This window comes from Cajanus cajan, chromosome 10 (assembly GCF_000230855.2).
Source record: "Cajanus cajan strain Asha chromosome 10, NIPB_CcT2T_4, whole genome shotgun sequence".
Lineage (NCBI taxonomy): Eukaryota > Viridiplantae > Streptophyta > Magnoliopsida > Fabales > Fabaceae > Cajanus > Cajanus cajan.
Window position 1 is genome coordinate 25,095,209 of NC_138526.1, and position 20,010 is coordinate 25,115,218.

Sequence of the window (20,010 nt, forward strand, 5' to 3'; positions counted from 1 at the left end):
CTCTCTATGAGAGTAAACAAACACTTAGACACTTATCTTTGTAAAACTAAGGTTACGCACCTTAGTGAGTGTAGAAACTACCCTATCCTCTTTGTGAGAGTTGCAAACACACTCAACACCCTCGATTGCTATAAAGCCTGAAGAGGCTGGTAGAAAGAATACTTGTGAACAAGAAGTGGTTGAGAATACTAGCGCTAGTAAGTGAAGCTAGCAGGCTAGAAGTGGTCAAGAATACTTGGAGAATTAGAAGTGGTTAAGAATACTAGCGTTGACAAGAGAGGTTGACGAGCCAGAAGTGATTGAGAATACTTGTAATCGTTTGTGATTAGTTAAACCCTTTAGTTGAAAGAGACTAGACGTAGCTCAGATTTAGTGAACCAGTATAACCATTTATGTACTCTCTTTATTTTTCAACATTACCTACTTTGTCTTTCTTCTACTTTGTTTTTCAACAAATCATTAGACAGAAACACACTTGACCTTCTGAAACAATTTTTTATTGGACGATAAACCTGTCAGAAGGAAAACCAATTTACTTAACCTGTTTCTTAAAGTAGAAGATCAGTTTTGCTAAACAAGCTTAAGTTTTTTTTTAAGATTGGAACACCCTGCTTAAAAATTGTTCTTGCGAAGCGACTTTCAAAAATATTCCTTCGAACACGAACACATACATTCAACCCCCCTTCTATGTGTATTTTCGCTAACCTCAAATATAGGGTCCATTTTCAACTGCATCCCATATAGCAATGTCAATTGCTTCAACGAAAATCCTCATTCTAATTTTCCAATAGACATAATTCTCTCCATTAAAAATAGGAGGTCTATGAATAGAAACTCCCTCACCATAGGGCAGGTTATTGTTAGCCATTTTTGAAATCTTGATTTTCTTTCAAGAACCTTGCTTTAGATGCCAATTCTTAGAAAGGAATGGAACAATCCAAGAAGAGGGGGTGAATCGGATTTATTAACACTTAAAAAATTTATCAGAGTTTAAAGATCTTAATTTCTTTAAAACTTTTCTAAAGTCAATTTCCAATGAAGTATATTGACCCTCTTAGTATATGGGAATGACTTCTATATGATTTCTTGATTAATCTTTATTTAATCAGTTTAAAAATAAGTTAACATGCAATGTTTATATTCCAATTTAAACCATTTTAATCATAAAATTACATTAATCACAAGAAACCATCTTAAAATTCAAATAAAGATTACTTAATATAAATTATAAGAGTGAGAGAAGAATGCAAATTTATTTATCCTGGTTCAGCCACTCCACATGTGACCTACATCTAGTCCTTGATCATAACCTGATCAAGATTTTTTTCCCTATCTTAATGAATAAGTTTTACAAGCATACCACACATGCACACACTTCTACACACTATACACAAGAAAGTACTTCTTGTAGAAACCCACTACAAGAACTCCTTACCACTTAAGAAACCTACTCAAGATTTTTACCACAATACACAAAAGGATTTAAGGTCAGACTGTGAATCCTTGACAAATCTTAGTTCCCCTTTCCAAGAATATAGTGATGGTGATGAATTTTCTCAAAACATCTCACAAAGTTTTTTCTTCTTCGCTCCACAAAGAAAACTCTCCAAGAAGATCACAAAGATCAAAAGTATATCACAAAGTTTTCACAATATCACTTGCTTCTTTTCTTCTCTTAGTTTCTAAATGAGAGAACCCGTTTTATAAAGTTTTCACTCAGATAATCAACTATTTTTAAGGATAATCAATTATTTTGTTCTTTAAGATTTCTGGAAATCATTCAAGAACAGAATAATCGAATATTTTTTAGGATAATCGATTATTCTAGAGAGGACATTCTGGGATAATTGATTATTTCACAGATAATCGATTATTATAGCAAGGTTTCTCAACTATTGAAAAACAGAGCATAAATAATCGATTACAGTTAGAGTGATCTTCCATAGCAATTAGCATAATAATCTTTGAAGTTCTTGAATTTCTTTTCAAGACGACATCTTTCTTACTTTCAAACTTGCTCTTAAGATTGTTTGGAAAAATTTGATTTGAACTTCACTCAAAATGTTTTTCATATCAGAAAATGTTTTATTTTTCCTAGATTTGATCTCTCTAATCATATGTGTCGTCATCCTTTTAAGTTTATGAAAAGAGTTATATTTATAGAGCAAACAAGATTTCAACACTAAAATCTTGTAACAGTATTAATTGATTACCATAGTAGGTAATATATTACCAACCTTTAATGAAATTGAAATCAAATTGAAAATAAACATTGTGGTAATCGATAACAATTTCTGGTAATCGATTAACTCGTGTTCCAAAAACTACAAAACTCAATTTTGTGCAGAGGTAATTGATTACTGATATGGGTAATTGATTAATCTGATGTTTTTTCAACATGTTTCACTTGTTTTCACTCAAAAGTAACCATGGTAATCTATTACTTCAATTGGTAATCTATTATCATAGAGAGGACTTTGAATTCCACTTTAATGCTAAGTTTCAATAATTTATTACCTCAAATGGTAATCTATTACCTAACTTAATCTTGAATTCTTTTGAATGAACCAAGTTTCATTTTATGTCAAAACACTTTGAAATCTCTTACATTATGTTTTCACATGAAATGAGAAACATTGAGTTTTATGTTTACTAAGACAAGATGTAATTTTTTAATTAATTCATCATGATAAGCAAACACATTAAAGTCTAAGTCTAATTAACAATCAATACAATATCCTTTTCACATAGACCATAAAATACAAAAATGAACCAAAGTAAATCAAAGCTAAACAAAGCTAAATCTAGATACATCAAAACTAAAACTTCTTCAATCTTCACAAAGATCTTCAAGAGGGGTTTTAAACTCAACAAGGAAAAGTAAGGACTATTTGACTGTCAATCAAGTTACCGTGTCTTTGCAAGAGGATGTCCAAGTTTACATGCTTTTAGCCTCTTTATGTTTTGAGAGTAGTGTTATAGTGAATGAACTACCAGTAGTGTGTGAATTCCCTAATGTCTTCTTTGAGGACATGTGTAGTCTACCACCTGAGAGAAAGGTATAATTTTCTATTAATCTAGTACTGAGTACGAGGCCTATTTCAACTGCACCTTATAGGATGTCACATGTAGAGCTAGTTGAGCTTAAGAAATAATTAGAGCACTTAGGAAGCACCTATTTTCTTAGTTAAGAAGAAAAATGGTAGCATGAGGTTGTGTGTAGATTGTTGAGATTCATGGAGTGGTGAATCAACTCAAACTTGGAGAAAAAAGGTTTTGATGATAACAAAGTATGGATTCTGAGAATCAAAGCTGACCAAGGACATCAACAAGTCAAAAACAAAGTCAAGAAGAAAATATGGCTATTATGTTGTGTAATAGGAGTAGCTCATAAGTTGTATTGTTTTGATTGAACTTATTTTGCATGTGTGTGCTTTGTGCATGGGTTAATATTTATCTAATATGACTAAGAGTGAGTATGATGATGAGTTAGAAACTTGAAAAGTTATTTTGAGACATAAAACAGAGTTTTGAAAACTGACTCAAAATAATCGATTATCATTAAATATAATCGATTATTTCAGCAACAGGTAAAAATGATGCCTTGCTATAATAATCGATTATTTGTGAAATAATCAATTATCCCAGGAATCACTCTCTGGAATAATCGATTATCCTACAAAATAATCGATTAATCTGTTCTTGGTTGATTTCCAGAAATCATGAAGAAAAAAATAATTGACTTTGTTGACCAATACCTATGTTGTGTTAAATCAGTTTTTGGTATTGTTCTGAGCATATAAGGAGTATGCATAAAGCTCATACTGTGTGTTGTGGACATTCATAGCTTGATTTGTTTTTGATGATGTCCAAAGAGGGAGAAAGGTTTTGTGTTGGTTTGTTTTGCAGGTTTTGAATGAAAAAAGGGGCAAAGCAAAATGGACAAAATGGCTTAGCTTAGCTTGGTTTGTCATCATCAAAAATGGGGAGATTGTTGAGATTGGGGGAGACTGAGATTGTTGAGATCACCTATGAAGATTAAAGGTTTTGATGATAACAAATGTGTTGAACAAAGCTGACCAAGGACATCAATAACTTAGAAGTCAAAAACAAAGTCAAAGGAAAATGTTATGTAATAGGAGTAGTTTATAGATTGCTTTGTTTGAGTTTATTTGTTTTGTGTGTGTGCTTTGTGCTTTGGCTAATCTGTATCTAATCTGATTAGGGAATGTATGATGATGAGTTTAAAAGGTTAAGAAGTTATTTTGAGACTTAAAATAAAGTTTTGAAAACTAACTCAAAATAATCGATTATTATTAAATATAATCGATTATTCCAGCAACAAGGCAAAAAGGATGCCTTGCTGCAATAATCGATTATTTGTGAAATAATCGATTATCCTAGAAATGACTCTCTGAAATAATCGATTATCCAGCAAAATAATCGATTAAATTGTTCTTGGTTGATTTCCAGAAATCATGAAGAACAAAATAATCGATTATTCTTTAAAATAATCGATTATCTGGTTCTGAAAAACTTATAAATAGTTTGACCATTTTGAAACTTCAGAACAGAGTTAGAATTGAGAATCAAAATTAGAAAAACGTGTTTGTGAAGTCTTTGTAACAATCTTGGAGAGTTTTCTTTGTGAATTCAAGAAGAAAAATGTTTTTGAAAAGATATGAGAAAAGATCATCATCATCACATTCTTGAAAGGAAAGAGATTAAGATTTGCTTCTGAACTCCAGGTGAATTCGTTCCTTAATTCTTTGTGAATACTTGTAAATCTTGAGTAGGTTTCTCAAGTGGTAAGGAATTCTTGTAGTGGGTTTCTACAAGGGGTGCTTTCTTGAGGTCAAGAAAGTGGTTATCTTGAATGTAGGAGTGTATGTATGTGTGGTATGCTTGTAAACCTTCTTCATTAAGATAGTGGAACAAATCTTGATCAGGTTATGATTGAGGACTGGATGTAGGTCACATGTGAAGTGGCTGAACCAGGATAAAAGACTTGTGCAATCTTCTCTTACCCTTATCTTTTACTTTGTGTAATATCTTGATTGTATATTGAAAAGATTGTTCTTGATTAACATGTTTGCATGAGCAACATTGGTTTTAACTAAGCATTACATATTGTTCTATTGGTAAATCAAGAAAGCATAGAGGATTCATTCTTCATTAACAAGTCTTTAAGAAACTTCATTGAAAATTCATTTTTAGAAAAGTTTAAATTGAAATAAAGATCCTAAAAACTCTGAAAATTTTTAAAGTGTCATAGAATCCAATTCACCCCCCTCTTGGATTGTGCCATTCTTTTCTAACAAGAAAAAGAGCCCAATATGACTATCGAGCAAAGAACATCATTACATTTGCATTGTCTATTGATGAATTTTTTAGAATTTCTCAATGCAAATCTGCTAACAATTGGTATCTAGAGCAAGGTTCTTGAGAGTTATTCAAGATTTTAAAAATGGCCAATAACAACCTACCCTATGGTGAGGGTGTGTCTATTCATAGACCTCCTATTTTCAATGGTGAAAACTATGTCTACTGGAAAATTAGGATGAGAATTTTCATTGAAGAAATTGATATTGTTGTATGGGATGCAATTGAAAATGGACCCTATATCCCAATGACAAAAGATGATGATGAGAAGAGAGAAAAACATTGGAGTGAGTGGAGTGATGATGAAAGAAAAAGAGCCCAATATGACTATAGAGCCAAAAACATTATTACATCTGCATTGTTTATTGATGAATTCTTTAGAATATCACAATGCAAATCTGCTAAAGAAATGTGGGATACTTTGCAAGTCACTCATGAAGGAACAAGTGATGTAAAGAGATCTAGAAAGCATACTCTCATAAGAGAATATGAATTGTTGAGAATGAACAATGGTGAATCTATTTCTAATTTTCAAAAGAGATTTACACACTTGATAAATCACCGTGTTGACCTTGGTAGGAAATTTGAAAAAGAAGAGTTGAATTTGAAAGTGCTGAAATGCTTGGACAGATCATGGCAAGCAAAGGTGACAGCCATAGAAGAATCAAAGGACTTGACCTCTTTGACCCTTGCTACTCTCTTTGGGAAGCTAAGAGAGCATAAGCAAAAGCTGCACATATTTGAGGAAAATGAATAGCAGGACAAGAAGGGCAAAGGAGTGTCGCTAAAGGCCTTGAAATCTGCCAAAGGCAAAGAGGTGTGTGAAGAATCAAGCTCCGATGATTCCGAAACTGAGAACTTCAACTTGCTGGTGAATAAGTTCAAAAAAATTTTAAGGAAAAAGAGGATTTCCCCCTACAAGTTCAATAAAAAGACTAATAAGAAAGAGGAAGCAAGTACATCCTCCTATAATTGCTTTGAGTGTGGAAAACCGGGACATATAAAAGCTGAGTGTCCAAACCTCTTGAAGAAGCAACAAGAGGAGAAGAAAATGAAGAAAAATGGCAAAGGGAAGAGAGCCTACATTGCTTGGGAAGACAATGACTCAAGCACAACAAGTGATGAATCTGAATTTGAAGAGAACAACTTATGTTTGATGGCTGGAGCTGACCAAGACACAATTGTAAGTGACTCTGACCTTGAATCTAATCCAGACTATGATCAACTCCAAGAAGCTTTTATACAAATTCATAAAGAGGCTGTGAAATTAGATGCCTTAAATTCAAAGCTTAAAAACAAGCTGAAATGGTATGAAAATGCTTTAATTAAAGCTGAACAAGAGCTTGAAGATTTGAAACATGAGCATGAAAATCTTCAGACTATTTTCAACTTTAGTGAAGCTCATTGTGAAACCTCCACCTCCTCAAAAGATGTTTGTGAAAATTGCAAGACTTTTGAAAAAGAAAATGCTGATTTAAAAACCACTCTTGCAAAGTTCACAAATGGAAATGCAAATTTGAATATTCTTTTGGGAAAACAAAGAAAAACTTTTGATAGGAGTGGACTTGGTTTTAATCAAAGCATGAGCATGCCATTCAAGTCAAAGAAAGGAGTTTTTAAGAAAAACCAAGATTTTAGAAAATTAAAAAGCAATTTCTCTAGACAAACAACTTGCTATTATTGTTGTAAAAGAGGTCACACAATAAGGAATTACTACTCAAGGAAATATGGAGTTCCAAATGGAGAAATGGTTTGGATTAATAAAAGCAAAAGGCTGAGAACTAACCTACAAGGACCCTTCACATGGGTACCTAAATTTTTTCTCTGAATCTTTGTTGTAGGAATGCTTGAGGGCCAAGAACTTGCTATGGTATCTTGATAGTGGCTGCTCAAGGCATATGACTGGAGATCCTTCAAAATTCTCAAGTCTGAAATTGAAGAATGAAGGGTATGTTACCTATGGTGACAACAACAAAGGGAGAATTCTTGGTCATGGTAATATTGGTAACCCCTCCTCCCAAACATTGATTGAGAATGTATTGCTTGTTGATGGGCTGAAACATAATTTGCTGAGCATAAGTCAACTTAGTGACAAAGGTTTTAAAATTGAATTTGATAATACTTGTTGCTTGATATGTGATAAAAAGACAAAGGAAATCAGAATCATTGGAAAAAGAATTGACAACATATACATGCTTGACTTAGAACACTCGATAGCAATTTCTAATACTAAGTGCTTAATAACCAAAGAAGACAATATTTGGCTTTGGCATAGGAGAGCTGCACATATTCACATGGATCATTTAAATAAAATGAGTAGGAAGGAATTAGTGGTAGGATTACCTAAACTCAAGTTTAGTAAGGACAAACTATGTGATGCTTGTCAAAAGGGCAAACAAGTGAAGGCTAGCTTTAAAAGCAAAAATCAGATTTCCACAACTAGACCTTTGCAATTGATTCACATGGATTTGTTTGGTCCTTCAAGAACCATGCATCTAGGTGGGAACTGTCGCCACCTGCCGAAACGGACCTTGGCAATCGCGACGATGGTTGGACTCTTTTTAAAGTTTTGAAAAGTGGTGGAGTGATAGAACGACTTATTCTCAAACTGAGACCTTGTCGAGCTACCAATTTTATTAAATGATTCACCAATCCATATTAATCCCAAGCGGGACCCTCTATGGATTAGTGGTTTTCGCAAAAATTAGGGTTCTTGGAGTCGCCACCAATATTTTACTCAAAACATTGGAAAAAGATTTAAGGCAATTGATTTTATAAATCAACTTTGGCCATTACAACCAGAGTTGGGTAAGGGAGTCGGTTACGTGTGGGGAAGGTGTTAGCACCCCCACAGCGCCCCATTAGGGTTCCCTATGACGGATTATTTATTAAATAATAGCGCAAAATTACTAAATTACCCCTATTTATTATAAGCGATTGTAAATTAAATATCTACATGATGATAAATTTAAATATGCAACAATCAGAAAGCGGTAAAAGAAGGGATTTTTAGAAAAGAAACCTCTTGAAGCGTGCTTTTTATATATCAATGAAGTCTAGGAGGCTTTTTGGCATTCCCTCCCTCTACAAGCTCGCTCGCTCCTTCCTAAAAAATAATTTTTGACTATGGAAATCCAAAAGATTTCCCTTCAACTAAGTTCAAATCTCCAAGCTAAATGCTCGGAATTCCAGAACTTCGTCGGATCGACTCCCAGAGAGATTTCTAGGGCAGAACACTGTCGCCACCGGCCCGAAACGGGCTTTCGGCATTCGCGAAGGATGGTTGGACTCGTTTATTTGTTTAAAAATATGGATTGCTAGAATGACGTATTCTCAAACTGAGACCTTGTCAAACGAGCAATTTTATTAAATGATTCACCAATCCATGTTAATCCCAAGCGGGACCCTCCATGGATTAGTGGTTTTCGCAAAAAGGAGGGGTTCGTGGAGTCGCCACCAATGTTTTACTCAAAACATTGGAAAAAGGGATAAGGCAATTGATTTTTACAAATCAACTTTGGCCATTACAACCAGAGTTGGGTAAGGGAGTCGGTTACGCGTGGGGAAGGTGTTAGCACCCCACAGCGCCCCTTTCGGGTTCCCTATGACAGATTATTTTCTAAAATGATAGCGTAAAATTACTAAATTACCCCTATTTATTCTAAGCAATTATAAATTAACTATCTACATGTTGACAGTTTAAATATGCACACAGAAAGCAGTAAAAGGAAGGATTTAAGAAGAAACCTCTTGAAGCGTGCTTTTATATATTGAGTGAAACTGGGAAGCTTTTTGGCGTTCCCTCGCTCTACAAGCTCGCTCGCTCCTTCCTAAAAAACTTTTAACTATGGAAATCCGGAGGATTTCCCTTCGACTAGGTTCGATCCTCAAGCAAAATGGCTCGGGGCTCAAGAACTTTGTCGGATCAACTCTCCGAGTGATTTCTAGGGCAGAACACTACTCAAAAACCCCAGAATACTCAAGGAGAGGGTTAAAACTCTGTAAAAAAGTGTGGAATGACGTCCAATTGACGTCATATTTATAGGGAATAGGCGCAATACGGCCTACAGAAGCAATACGGCCGTATTGAAATTTTTGAACTTCAATACGGTCGTATTGAGTTCAATACGGCCGTATTGAAATTCAGAAATTTCAATGCGCCCGTATTGAGTTCACTGCGGCTGTATTGAAGCTTCAATACGGCCGTATTGGTTTCAGTACGGCCGTATTGAAGTTTTAGAAACTTCAATACGCCGTATTGAGTTCACTGCGGCCGTATTGAAGCTTCAATACGGCCGTATTAAGTTCAGTACGGCCGTATTGGGCTTCATTCCCTCCACTTCCTTATTTTGAGCTATTCTAAGACCTCTAGACCTACAGAGAACCCTCCTAGGGTCTTCCAGGAGTCCTTCTGGCTGATCTTCCTTCAGTCTTCGAGAGTCTTCAAGCTTTATTTCCGACCCGGACAATTTTAGGGGTCTACAGCTGCCCCCCCTTTACTTAGTCGGACGGCCTTTTGGTGTACCGGCTGACAAGTAAAGGAGTTGACCCAATTGTCCGGGTGATGCGCCGACCTTCTGACTTGTAGCGTCTTCCGGTGGAAAATTGTCGAGTAGCCTCTCCAGGTTTTGCTTTGCTTGTTGCCCAAGCTGGAAGCTGTGAGTACCGCCTCTCCAGGCTTAGCTTCACTCTTTGTTCGAGCCGGAAGCTAAGTACCCTTGTGACAATGGTAGCAGTGTGAGTTTCGCCCCTCCAGGCTTAGTCTCGCTCTTTGTTCGAGCCGGAAACTAAGCACCTTTGTGACGACGGTGAGCAGTGTGAGTTTCGCCTCTCCAGGCTTAGTCTCGCTCTTTGTTCGAGCCGGAAACTAAGCACCTTTGTGACGACGGTGAGCAGTGTGAGTTTCGCCTCTCCTGGCTTTGCTTTGCTTGCTGCCCAAGCTGGAAGCTGTGAGTACCCGCCTCTCCAGGCTTAGCTTCACTCTTTGTTTGAGCCGGAAGCTACATACCTCCATGTTTGTGACGACGGGGTAGCGTGAATATTTCCTTTTCAGGGATTTGTGATGATTTTGTCTCCACAGTCCACGATGCTGCTTCGACGGTTGTTTTTTGATTTTTGTGCCACTGAGGGCCGGATAACGCAGGGATCCGTCTAGGGGATGTGCAGTTACTCATAGGTTTTTTGTGTCCCAACTTTCCATTGCGTAGTTGGTGCCCACTGGGGAATTTCTGATTCCTTAGGGATGCAGACACAAAGATGCTCTTTCTGATGTGAGCGGTGCCTTATGATTGGCTGACTTCCTTTCGACGTTGGTGGAGTATCCCGGTTATCCTTGTTCGGGTAACTCTTTTTGATTTTCTGATTTTTTGCTGCCTCTGTATAGGCTGTTATCCGCTGGGGATTCTGGATGTTGATTTTGATTAGCCTCTTCTGTTAGGCATATTACCTTGATGTTCAATGATTGGCTGAGAGCCTGATTCCACTTCGGGAATGATTATTGATCTTTTTATGATTTTTCCGTTTGAAGGAGTGCCTCTTATGTAGGCGATTGGGGATTTAGGGATCTTATGTATCCCAGAGTATTATTTAGGAAGCCTCTGCAGGCTTAGCCTCACTCAACGCTTGAGCTGGAGAGCTATCTTCACTGAGGAAGTTTAAGTCCTTTGACTTGGATATTCTGCTTGGGAGATCGTACTTCCATTGGGGATTTTGACGATCTTGCTTGATAGCTCTTGCTGGGGATTTTGAATCCAAGAGTATGAGCTGAGGTTCCCTCTGGGGAGTATTATTTCTGCGAGCCTCTCCAAGCTCATTTATTCTTTGATGTGGAGGATGAGGAGTATTTTGGTAAGCCTCTCCAGGCTCAGTTATTCTGTACAAACTGATGAGTATTGTTTCGGCAAGCCTCTCCAGGCTCGGTTATTCTGCGGGATCTTTTTGTTGGATTTTCTATATCCTTGCCTTTTTCATTTTCGGCTTTTTCTGTATTTTGCCTTTTCTTCTGATTTGGCTTTTTCTGTATTTTGCCTTTTTATGTTTTTGGCTTTTGCTGTACAGAAATTAAAAGTGCCAAAGAAATTAAATTCAGTTATTATGAGAGAGTATTATTTCGGCAAGCCTCTCCAGGCTCAGTTATTCTGAGAGTATTCTTTCGGCAAGCCTCTCCAGGCTCAGTTATTCTGAGAGTATTCTTTCGGCAAGCCTCTCCAGGCTCAGTTATTCTGTGAGTATTCTTTCGGCAAGCCTCTCCAGGCTCAGTTATTCTGTATGATGCTGTTGATTTTCTGAATCTTTGTATTTTGCTTGCTGCTGTCATACACAAGCAATTTTCTATTTTTCTATTTTATGTAATTGCCTCATGATAAGGTCTTTGAATGTACAACTAATGTGTGTGTGATGCACAAATGCAATACAATTTTTTATTTTTGTTCATTTATTTAGAAAAGTGAGTGGCTCTCCCTATCCTTTTCTTCTTGGAGGACTTTCTGTCATTGACGCGAGGGAGTATTTTTGTGAGCCTTTATGTAGGAGATTATGGATTTTACAGGAACCCCTCCAATTTTCTTTTATTGACCGATTATTAATGGAATTTCGTACAAGTTTATGAAAAACCAATTCAGAGGCATAATCACATGGTCAAGAAAGAAAAGAAACAAATGGATATTTTTATTGATATTCACAAGTGTTTTTACAGAAAGGTTTACAAAAGGATTTTCTGAAGAATGGCTGGCCGAGGTGGGCTATACATTTTTGGCTTAAACAATTATATCTGTGATTGCTGCTCTTCCCGTTTCCCTAGTTGTTTCGGGTGAGATGCCTGAGCCAGGAGTGTAGATACTGCAAGACGCTTGCTTCTAGAAGATTATCACTTGGACCGCCTTTCGGTTTTCGGTTCAAGTGATCGTTGCTTGCTTTACTTTTTGCATCTTATTCTTTTGCCCCTAATTTTTGCCTAGGACATGTCCTAGCGGGGATAATTTTGCCTTTGTTTTGCGTAGTACCCTTGTACTGGCGGGCTTTTTGTTTTGCCCTAACTTTTGCCTAGGATGCCCTTTTTGGGTTTTCATCCTAGCGGGCTGATGCAAGCAACGTCTTCAAGCATAATACTTCTTTACCACGTCAGCGTTGACTGGGTATCGAAGTTCTTCTCCGTCCATGTCTGTGAGAATCAATGCTCCTCCGGAGAAGGCTCGCTTCACCACGTATGGTCCTTCGTAATTTGGGGCCCACTTTCCGATTTTGTCCTTTTGAGCTGGTAGCAATTTCTTCATCACCAGCTCTCCCTCATGGTAGATTCGAGGATGGACTTTCTTGTCAAAAGCCTTTTTGATCTTCCTTTGGTAGGCTTGACCATGGCATATGGCGTTCAGTCGTTTTTCTTCGATAAGGTTCAATTGGTCGTGTCGACTTTGAACCCATTCTGCCTCGGAAAGTTTTGCTTCCATGATTACTCTCAGAGACGGTATCTCGACTTCAACCGGCAGAACTGCCTCCATTCCATAAACAAGGGAGAATGGAGTAGCTCCTGTGGATGTACGTACTGAAGTCCTATAACCATGGAGAGCGAAGGGTAGCATCTCATGCCAGTCTTTGAATGAGACAACCATCTTTTGTACTATCTTCTTGATATTCTTATTGGCTGCCTCGACCGCCCCATTCATCTTTGGTCGATATGGGGAAGAGTTATGGTGCTGAATTTTGAACTCTTTGCACAGTTCTTCCACCATCTTATTGTTCAAATTGGATCCATTATCAGTGATGATTTTGTCGGGAATACCGTATCTGCATATGATATTCTTTCTGATGAAGGATGTTACCACCTTTCGGGTCACATGAGCATACGATGCCGCTTCTACCCATTTGGTGAAATAGTCAATGGCCACAAGGATGAACCTATGTCCATTGGATGCCTTTGGCTCGATGGGTCCAATAACATCCATGCCCCATATTGCGAATGGCCATGGTGAAGCCAACACATTGAGTGGCGTTGGTGGGACATGAATGTTGTCGGCGTATGCTTGACACTTGTGGCATTTCCGGACGTATTGGTAACAATCCCTTTCAATGGTCGACCAATAATATCCTGCTCTGAGGATTTTCTTAGCCATTGCAGGCCCGGGAATATGGGTACCGAAAACCCCCTCATGTATTTCTTTGATTACATTTTGAGCTTCGACTTGGTCTATGCACCTCAACAAGACCGAGTCATAATTCTTTTTGTAGAGGGTTTCTCCAATCAACAGAAATCCCATGGCCCTTCTTCGGATATGCTTTTTATCATTATCGCTGGCCATATCAGGATATTCCCCTTTTGACAGATATTGTTTGATGTCATGGAACCATGGATGATCGTCAACAGCTTCATCTATCAGTAGGCAGAACGCTTGCTTATCGTGCCGCCGGATATTGATGATGGGCATTTCATGCTCCTTATCCAAGGCGAACATCGATGATAGTGTGGCAAGGGCGTCAGCGAACTGATTTTCCTCCCTTGGGATATATTCAAAGACGACATTTTGAAAGAATTGTATCAGGTCTTTGATATGCTCAACATATGGTATCAGCTTAGGATTTCGGACTTCCCATTCACCTCGCAGTTGGTGAATGACTAAAGCCGAATCTCCAAATACTTTGAGCTTTAGGATACCATTGTTGATTGCTGCTTGGATTCCTAACGCGCAAGCCTCGTATTCGGCCATGTTATTTGTACAGTCAAAGTTGAGTCTTGCCGTTAAGGGGATATGCTTTCCTTGTGGGGAGATTAATACTGTTCCAATCCCCTGTCCAAGCATGTTGGAGGCTCCATCGAAATACATGGTCCACGTATCATCCTTAGGATCTTCATGTTGTAAATGCATTATATCCTCATCGGGGAAATCATCCTGAAGGGATTGATAGTCATTGGTCGGTCCGTGTGCTAGGTAATCAGCTAGGGTACTACCCTTGATGGCCTTTTGTGTGACATGTATGATGTCAAATTCTGATAATTGCACTTGCCATCGGGCAATCTTCCCAGTGATTATCGGTTTGTCGAACACGTACTTAATTGGGTCCATTTTGGAAACCAACCAAGTAGTATGCCTAATCATATACTGCCTGAGCCGTTGTGTTGCCCATGCTAACGCACAGCACGTCTTTTCTAGTGGCGTGTAGCGGGTTTCATAATCAAGGAACTTTTTGCTCAGGTAGTAGATGGCTTGTTCTTTCTTCTTTGTTTCATCTTGTTGTCCTAGCACAGCTCCCATGGACTCATCAAGCACCGTTAGATAGAGGATTAATGGTCTTCCCTCGACAGGTGGCACCAACACTGGTGGATTGGCCAAACACTGTTTGATCTTATCGAAAGCTTGTTGACAATTCTCATCCCAAACTTCGGAATGATTCTTGCGCAACAGCTTGAATATTGGTTTGCACGTGTCAGTCAACTGTGCGATGAACCTTGCGACGTAGTTCACCCTGCCGAGGAATCCTCTAATTTCTTTCTCAGTTTTAGGAGGAGGCATTTCCATTATTGCCTTTACTTTATCGGGGTCCACCTCTATGCCTTTTTCACTGACGATGAACCCGAGAAGCTTACCTGACCGAACTCCGAAAGTACACTTAGCCGGGTTTAGCTTAAGCTGATACTTACGAAGCCGATTGAATAATTTTCTCAAATATTGGATGTGGTCCATCTCGTCTTTTGACTTTGCGATCATGTCATCCACGTATACTTCAATTTCTTTGTGGATCATATCGTGGAATAGCGTCACCATCGCTCGTTGGTAGGTGGCACCCGCATTTTTAAGTCCAAAAGGCATCACCCTGTAGCAGAAAGTTCCCCAGGGTGTAATGAAAGAAGTTTTCTCGCGGTCTTCTATATTCATCTTGATTTGATTATACCCCGAGTATCCATCCATAAAGGAATAGAGTGTGTTTGTGGCGGTGTGATCCACAAGTGTATCGATGTGGGGCAAGGGAAAATCGTCCTTTGGACTGGCACGATTCAAATCCCTATAATCAACACACACTCTAACCTTCCCATTCTTTTTTACGACTGGCACAATGTTAGCCAGCCATTCGGGATACTGGGATACAACCAAGAATCCCGCGTCCAATTGTTTTTCTACCTCCTCCTTAATCTTTAAGGACCATTCGGGCTTGATTCGTCGAAGCTTTTGCTTAATGGGTCGAAACCCCTCTTTTAAGGGCAACTTGTGTTCGACAATGTTGGAGTCCAACCCGGGCATATCATGGTACGACCATGCAAATACGTCCTTGTATTCCCTCAATAATTGAATCAATTGTGTTTTTATTCCATCACTGATACGGGTCCCAATGTTGACCTCTTTCAATTCTTGATCCTGCCCCAAATTCACGGTCTCCAATTCTTCTTGATTCGGTTGGAGTAGACGAGCTTCTTGATCTAGCAGTCTTTGCAGATCCGGAGAGATGGTCTCCTCATCACTGTCCAACTCAACCCATTCACCCTCGGCTTTCGGATCCCGGTCAGAGCGAGCAATCACAGACATAATTATTTATTGGTTCTGTTTAGGTTTAGAGTTTATTAATATTAATGAGAGAGAGAGAATAGAACAAAATGAGAGAATAATGTGTGAAAAAATGCCTCTTTATTGATATATGAGTGTAAAACTGTACAAAACCCTTTATTTACATGAAAAGGTCCTCATGATCTCGGGTACTGATCATGAGTCCCTAAAAGAAAAAATGTGGAGGGGCCCTATCATGGCTTGCCCTTCTCTCTACTCCTGCTGCGGTAGAGGATTCTTGCTCACGTCGGGCGCCGTCGAATCGAAAGTGACCCACCCAGCATCGATAAGGTCTTGGACCTTATACTTGAGAGCTCTGCAGTTCTCCGTTGAATGTCCCGGTGCCCCCGAATGGTATAGACATTTGTCTTGTGGATTGTACCAATCGGGGTAAGGTGGATTCACTTTCTTTGGTGGAATGTAAGCTATAAGACGCGCCTCCACTAGCTTCGGCAGGAGATCGCTATAAGTGGTCGGAAGTTTGTCAAACTTCTTCACAGAGTTGTATTGCGATTTGCCTGACTTCGAAGTGGAAGAAGATGGAGAAATGGTTACAGCGTTGACTCCTCCTTCTTTCTTCTTCCCGAAGGCCTTCTTAGCTTCATATGGTTGGGAAGGCTTAGCCAGCTTCCCACTTTTAAGTCCATGTTCCACCCTTTCTCCAATGGTGATGATGTCCGAGAAGAGTGTCGTTGTGTTCCCTATCATTTTATCGTAATAGGGACCAGTCAACGAGTTGATGAATAAGGACACCGTCTCCTTATCCGACAGCGGGGGCTCTATCTGTGCCGCCAACTCCCTCCAACGTTGGGCGTACGCTTTGAAGGATTCATCATTCTTTTTACTCAAGGCTTGAAGATCTGACCTATCGGGTGTTAGGTCGATGTTATACTTATAGCGCTTGAGAAAGGCGTCGGCCAACTGTCTCCACGTGCACACTTGATTTCCATCCAGCTGCATATACCAATTGAGTGCAGTTTCGGCTAAGCTCTCTTGAAAGCAGTGGATCAAGAGCTTTTCATTCGTGGCATATGCAGCCATCTTGCGACAGTACATGGTGAGATGACTTTTGGGGCAAGTCGATCCCACGTACTTTGGGAAATCCGGCACTTTAAATTTAGGAGGGAATTGAATGTCCCTCACTAAACACATGTCAGCGGCATCTTTGATGTCAAAATCATGCCCCTCCATAGCCCTCAACCGATCCTCTAGGGCGTGGAATTGTTCTTTTGAAACCTCGGGCTCTTTAATCATAATTCCAGCCCCAAGGGGTACAGTGTGTGGAGGATCTTTTTCATGCTCTTCCTCCTCTCCCTCATGATGGGACCCATGTTCACTGTGATGAGATCCATGGACGTTGTGGTGACGCATGAGTTCCATCATTTGCGCCATTTGCTCTTTAAGCTGTGAAAGCTCGGTTGTGAGCTTCTTGTTTTGCTCCTCCAATGCTTCCATTTTCTTGATTCTCTGTGCGCGCGTAAGGACAGAGAGATGACCAGCCACTTTCTAAAATGAATGTTTAGTTAGTTTATTTTATGGAATGAATACACTCTTTAACATGAGCTTGATAAACCTCCATCTTTAAGGCGCTGCCTTTTTAAGACGGAAGTTTACCACCCTTCTTTATCTATGATCTCTCCCCAACGGAGAATCTCTATAGTCATGGGTCTCTTTCACTCATGTCAAGAGGTATTGGTGACCCTAAAATGTATGTTTTTATGAGGATGCATGGTCTCTTATTGGTAATGATGCACATGCCCCTTACTTTTATATTTTCACACATTGGTTTTTCCTCTCATGTCATGACATTTTCATGCATGGGGATTTATTCTTAGACCTTATTACGAGGTTATTTATTAATGCACAAACAATTGCACATAAGCATTTACACAAACAATTCACTCATCCACGAACAGTCACGAACGAATCACGAGGTAGGGGTCTCCTGCAGAAAAGTGCATATTCAAGGAGGATCTAACTGTTCTCACTTGGTCAAAGGCCCCCAAGGTGCCCCCATTATAGGGACCCAATTCCTCTCGTCGTAAGTCGATGGAAAGTTCCAACGCACTGTCGGACTCGAGTTCATGGTTATCACCTTGAGTGATGTTTTTCCGACAACGGTCTCGTAGGCTCCTATAGACCCATTCAACCGGCCGTACTAACATCCACTCCCTATGGATTACCACTCATGCCCCCGGGTATAGAGGGAACTGTTGTGTGCAAAGGTTTGTGTGCAATTTATTTCAAACAATTGCGGAAATTTAAACAAACAACAGTTATTTAAAGCCAAATATATAAAGCATGTTATCATACAAGCAAGGGGTAATGAAGTAATTTTAACTATTATTTGTTAAAAATAATCTGTCACTAAATGGGACTGACTCTCGAAGCTTCCCCAGCGGAGTCGCCATCTGTCGCCACCGGCCCGAAACGGGCTTTCGGCATTCGCGAAGGATGGTTGGACTCGTTTATTTGTTTAAAAATATGGATTGCTAGAATGACGTATTCTCAAACTGAGACCTTGTCAAACGAGCAATTTTATTAAATGATTCACCAATCCATGTTAATCCCAAGCGGGACCCTCCATGGATTAGTGGTTTTCGCAAAAAGGAGGGGTTCGTGGAGTCGCCACCAATGTTTTACTCAAAACATTGGAAAAAGGGATAAGGCAATTGATTTTTACAAATCAACTTTGGCCATTACAACCAGAGTTGGGTAAGGGAGTCGGTTACGCGTGGGGAAGGTGTTAGCACCCCACAGCGCCCCTTTCGGGTTCCCTATGACAGATTATTTTCTAAAATGATAGCGTAAAATTACTAAATTACCCCTATTTATTCTAAGCAATTATAAATTAACTATCTACATGTTGACAGTTTAAATATGCACACAGAAAGCAGTAAAAGGAAGGATTTAAGAAGAAACCTCTTGAAGCGTGCTTTTATATATTGAGTGAAACTGGGAAGCTTTTTGGCGTTCCCTCGCTCTACAAGCTCGCTCGCTCCTTCCTAAAAAACTTTTAACTATGGAAATCCGGAGGATTTCCCTTCGACTAGGTTCGATCCTCAAGCAAAATGGCTCGGGGCTCAAGAACTTTGTCGGATCAACTCTCCGAGTGATTTCTAGGGCAGAACACTACTCAAAAACCCCAGAATACTCAAGGAGAGGGTTAAAACTCTGTAAAAAAGTGTGGAATGACGTCCAATTGACGTCATATTTATAGGGAATAGGCGCAATACGGCCTACAGAAGCAATACGGCCGTATTGAAATTTTTGAACTCCAATACGGTCGTATTGAGTTCAATACGGCCGTATTGAAATTCAGAAATTTCAATGCGCCCGTATTGAGTTCACTGCGGCTGTATTGAAGCTTCAATACGGCCGTATTGGTTTCAGTACGGCCGTATTGAAGTTTTAGAAACTTCAATACGCCGTTTTGAGTTCACTGCGGCCGTATTGAAGCTTCAATACGGCCGTATTAAGTTCAGTACGGCCGTATTGGGCTTCATTCCCTCCACTTCCTTATTTTGAGCTATTCTAAGACCTCTAGACCTACAGAGAACCCTCCTAGGGTCTTCCAGGAGTCCTTCTGGCTGATCTTCCTTCAGTCTTCGAGAGTCTTCAAGCTTTATTTCCGACCCGGACAATTTTAGGGGTCTACAAACACTGCTCAAAAACCCCAGAATACTCAAGGAGGGAGTCAAAACTGTGTGGAAAAGTGTGGAATGACGTCCAAATGACGTCCTATTTATAGGGATGAGGCACAGTACGGCCCCTGGGTTCAATACGGCCCGTATTGAGTTGTTGTACTTCAATACGGCCGTATTGAATTCAGTACGGCCGTATTGAAATACAGAAACTTCAATACGGCCGTATTGGTTTCAGTACGGCCGTATTGTAGTACAAAATGTGCAGTACGGCCGTACTGAACTCCAAGGAGGCCGTATTGAGCTCCAAACCTCCCACTTTCTTATTTTTGGCTACTCTAAGACCTCTAAACCTACAGATAGTCATCCTATGGTCTTCTAGGAGTCCTTCTGGCTGACTTTCCTTTGATCTTTGAGAGTCTTCGAGTCTTATTTCCGACCCGGACAATTTTAGG

General features: G+C 39.4%; 1 protein-coding gene across 1 annotated transcript in view; it reads right to left on the reverse strand.

Annotated features, from left to right (window-relative positions):
* Window positions 1-459: 459 nt before the first annotated feature.
* LOC145952391 (uncharacterized) overlaps window positions 460-20,010 on the reverse strand; it is a 39,575-nt gene continuing 20,024 nt past the window's right edge. The window contains exons 2-4 of the mRNA XM_083064747.1: window positions 13,545-14,777; window positions 672-729; window positions 460-512 (exon numbers count right to left, since the gene is read on the reverse strand). Coding sequence (XP_082920873.1) covers window positions 460-512; window positions 672-729; window positions 13,545-14,777 — 1,344 coding nt within the window. The remainder of the gene's footprint in view (window positions 513-671; window positions 730-13,544; window positions 14,778-20,010) is intronic.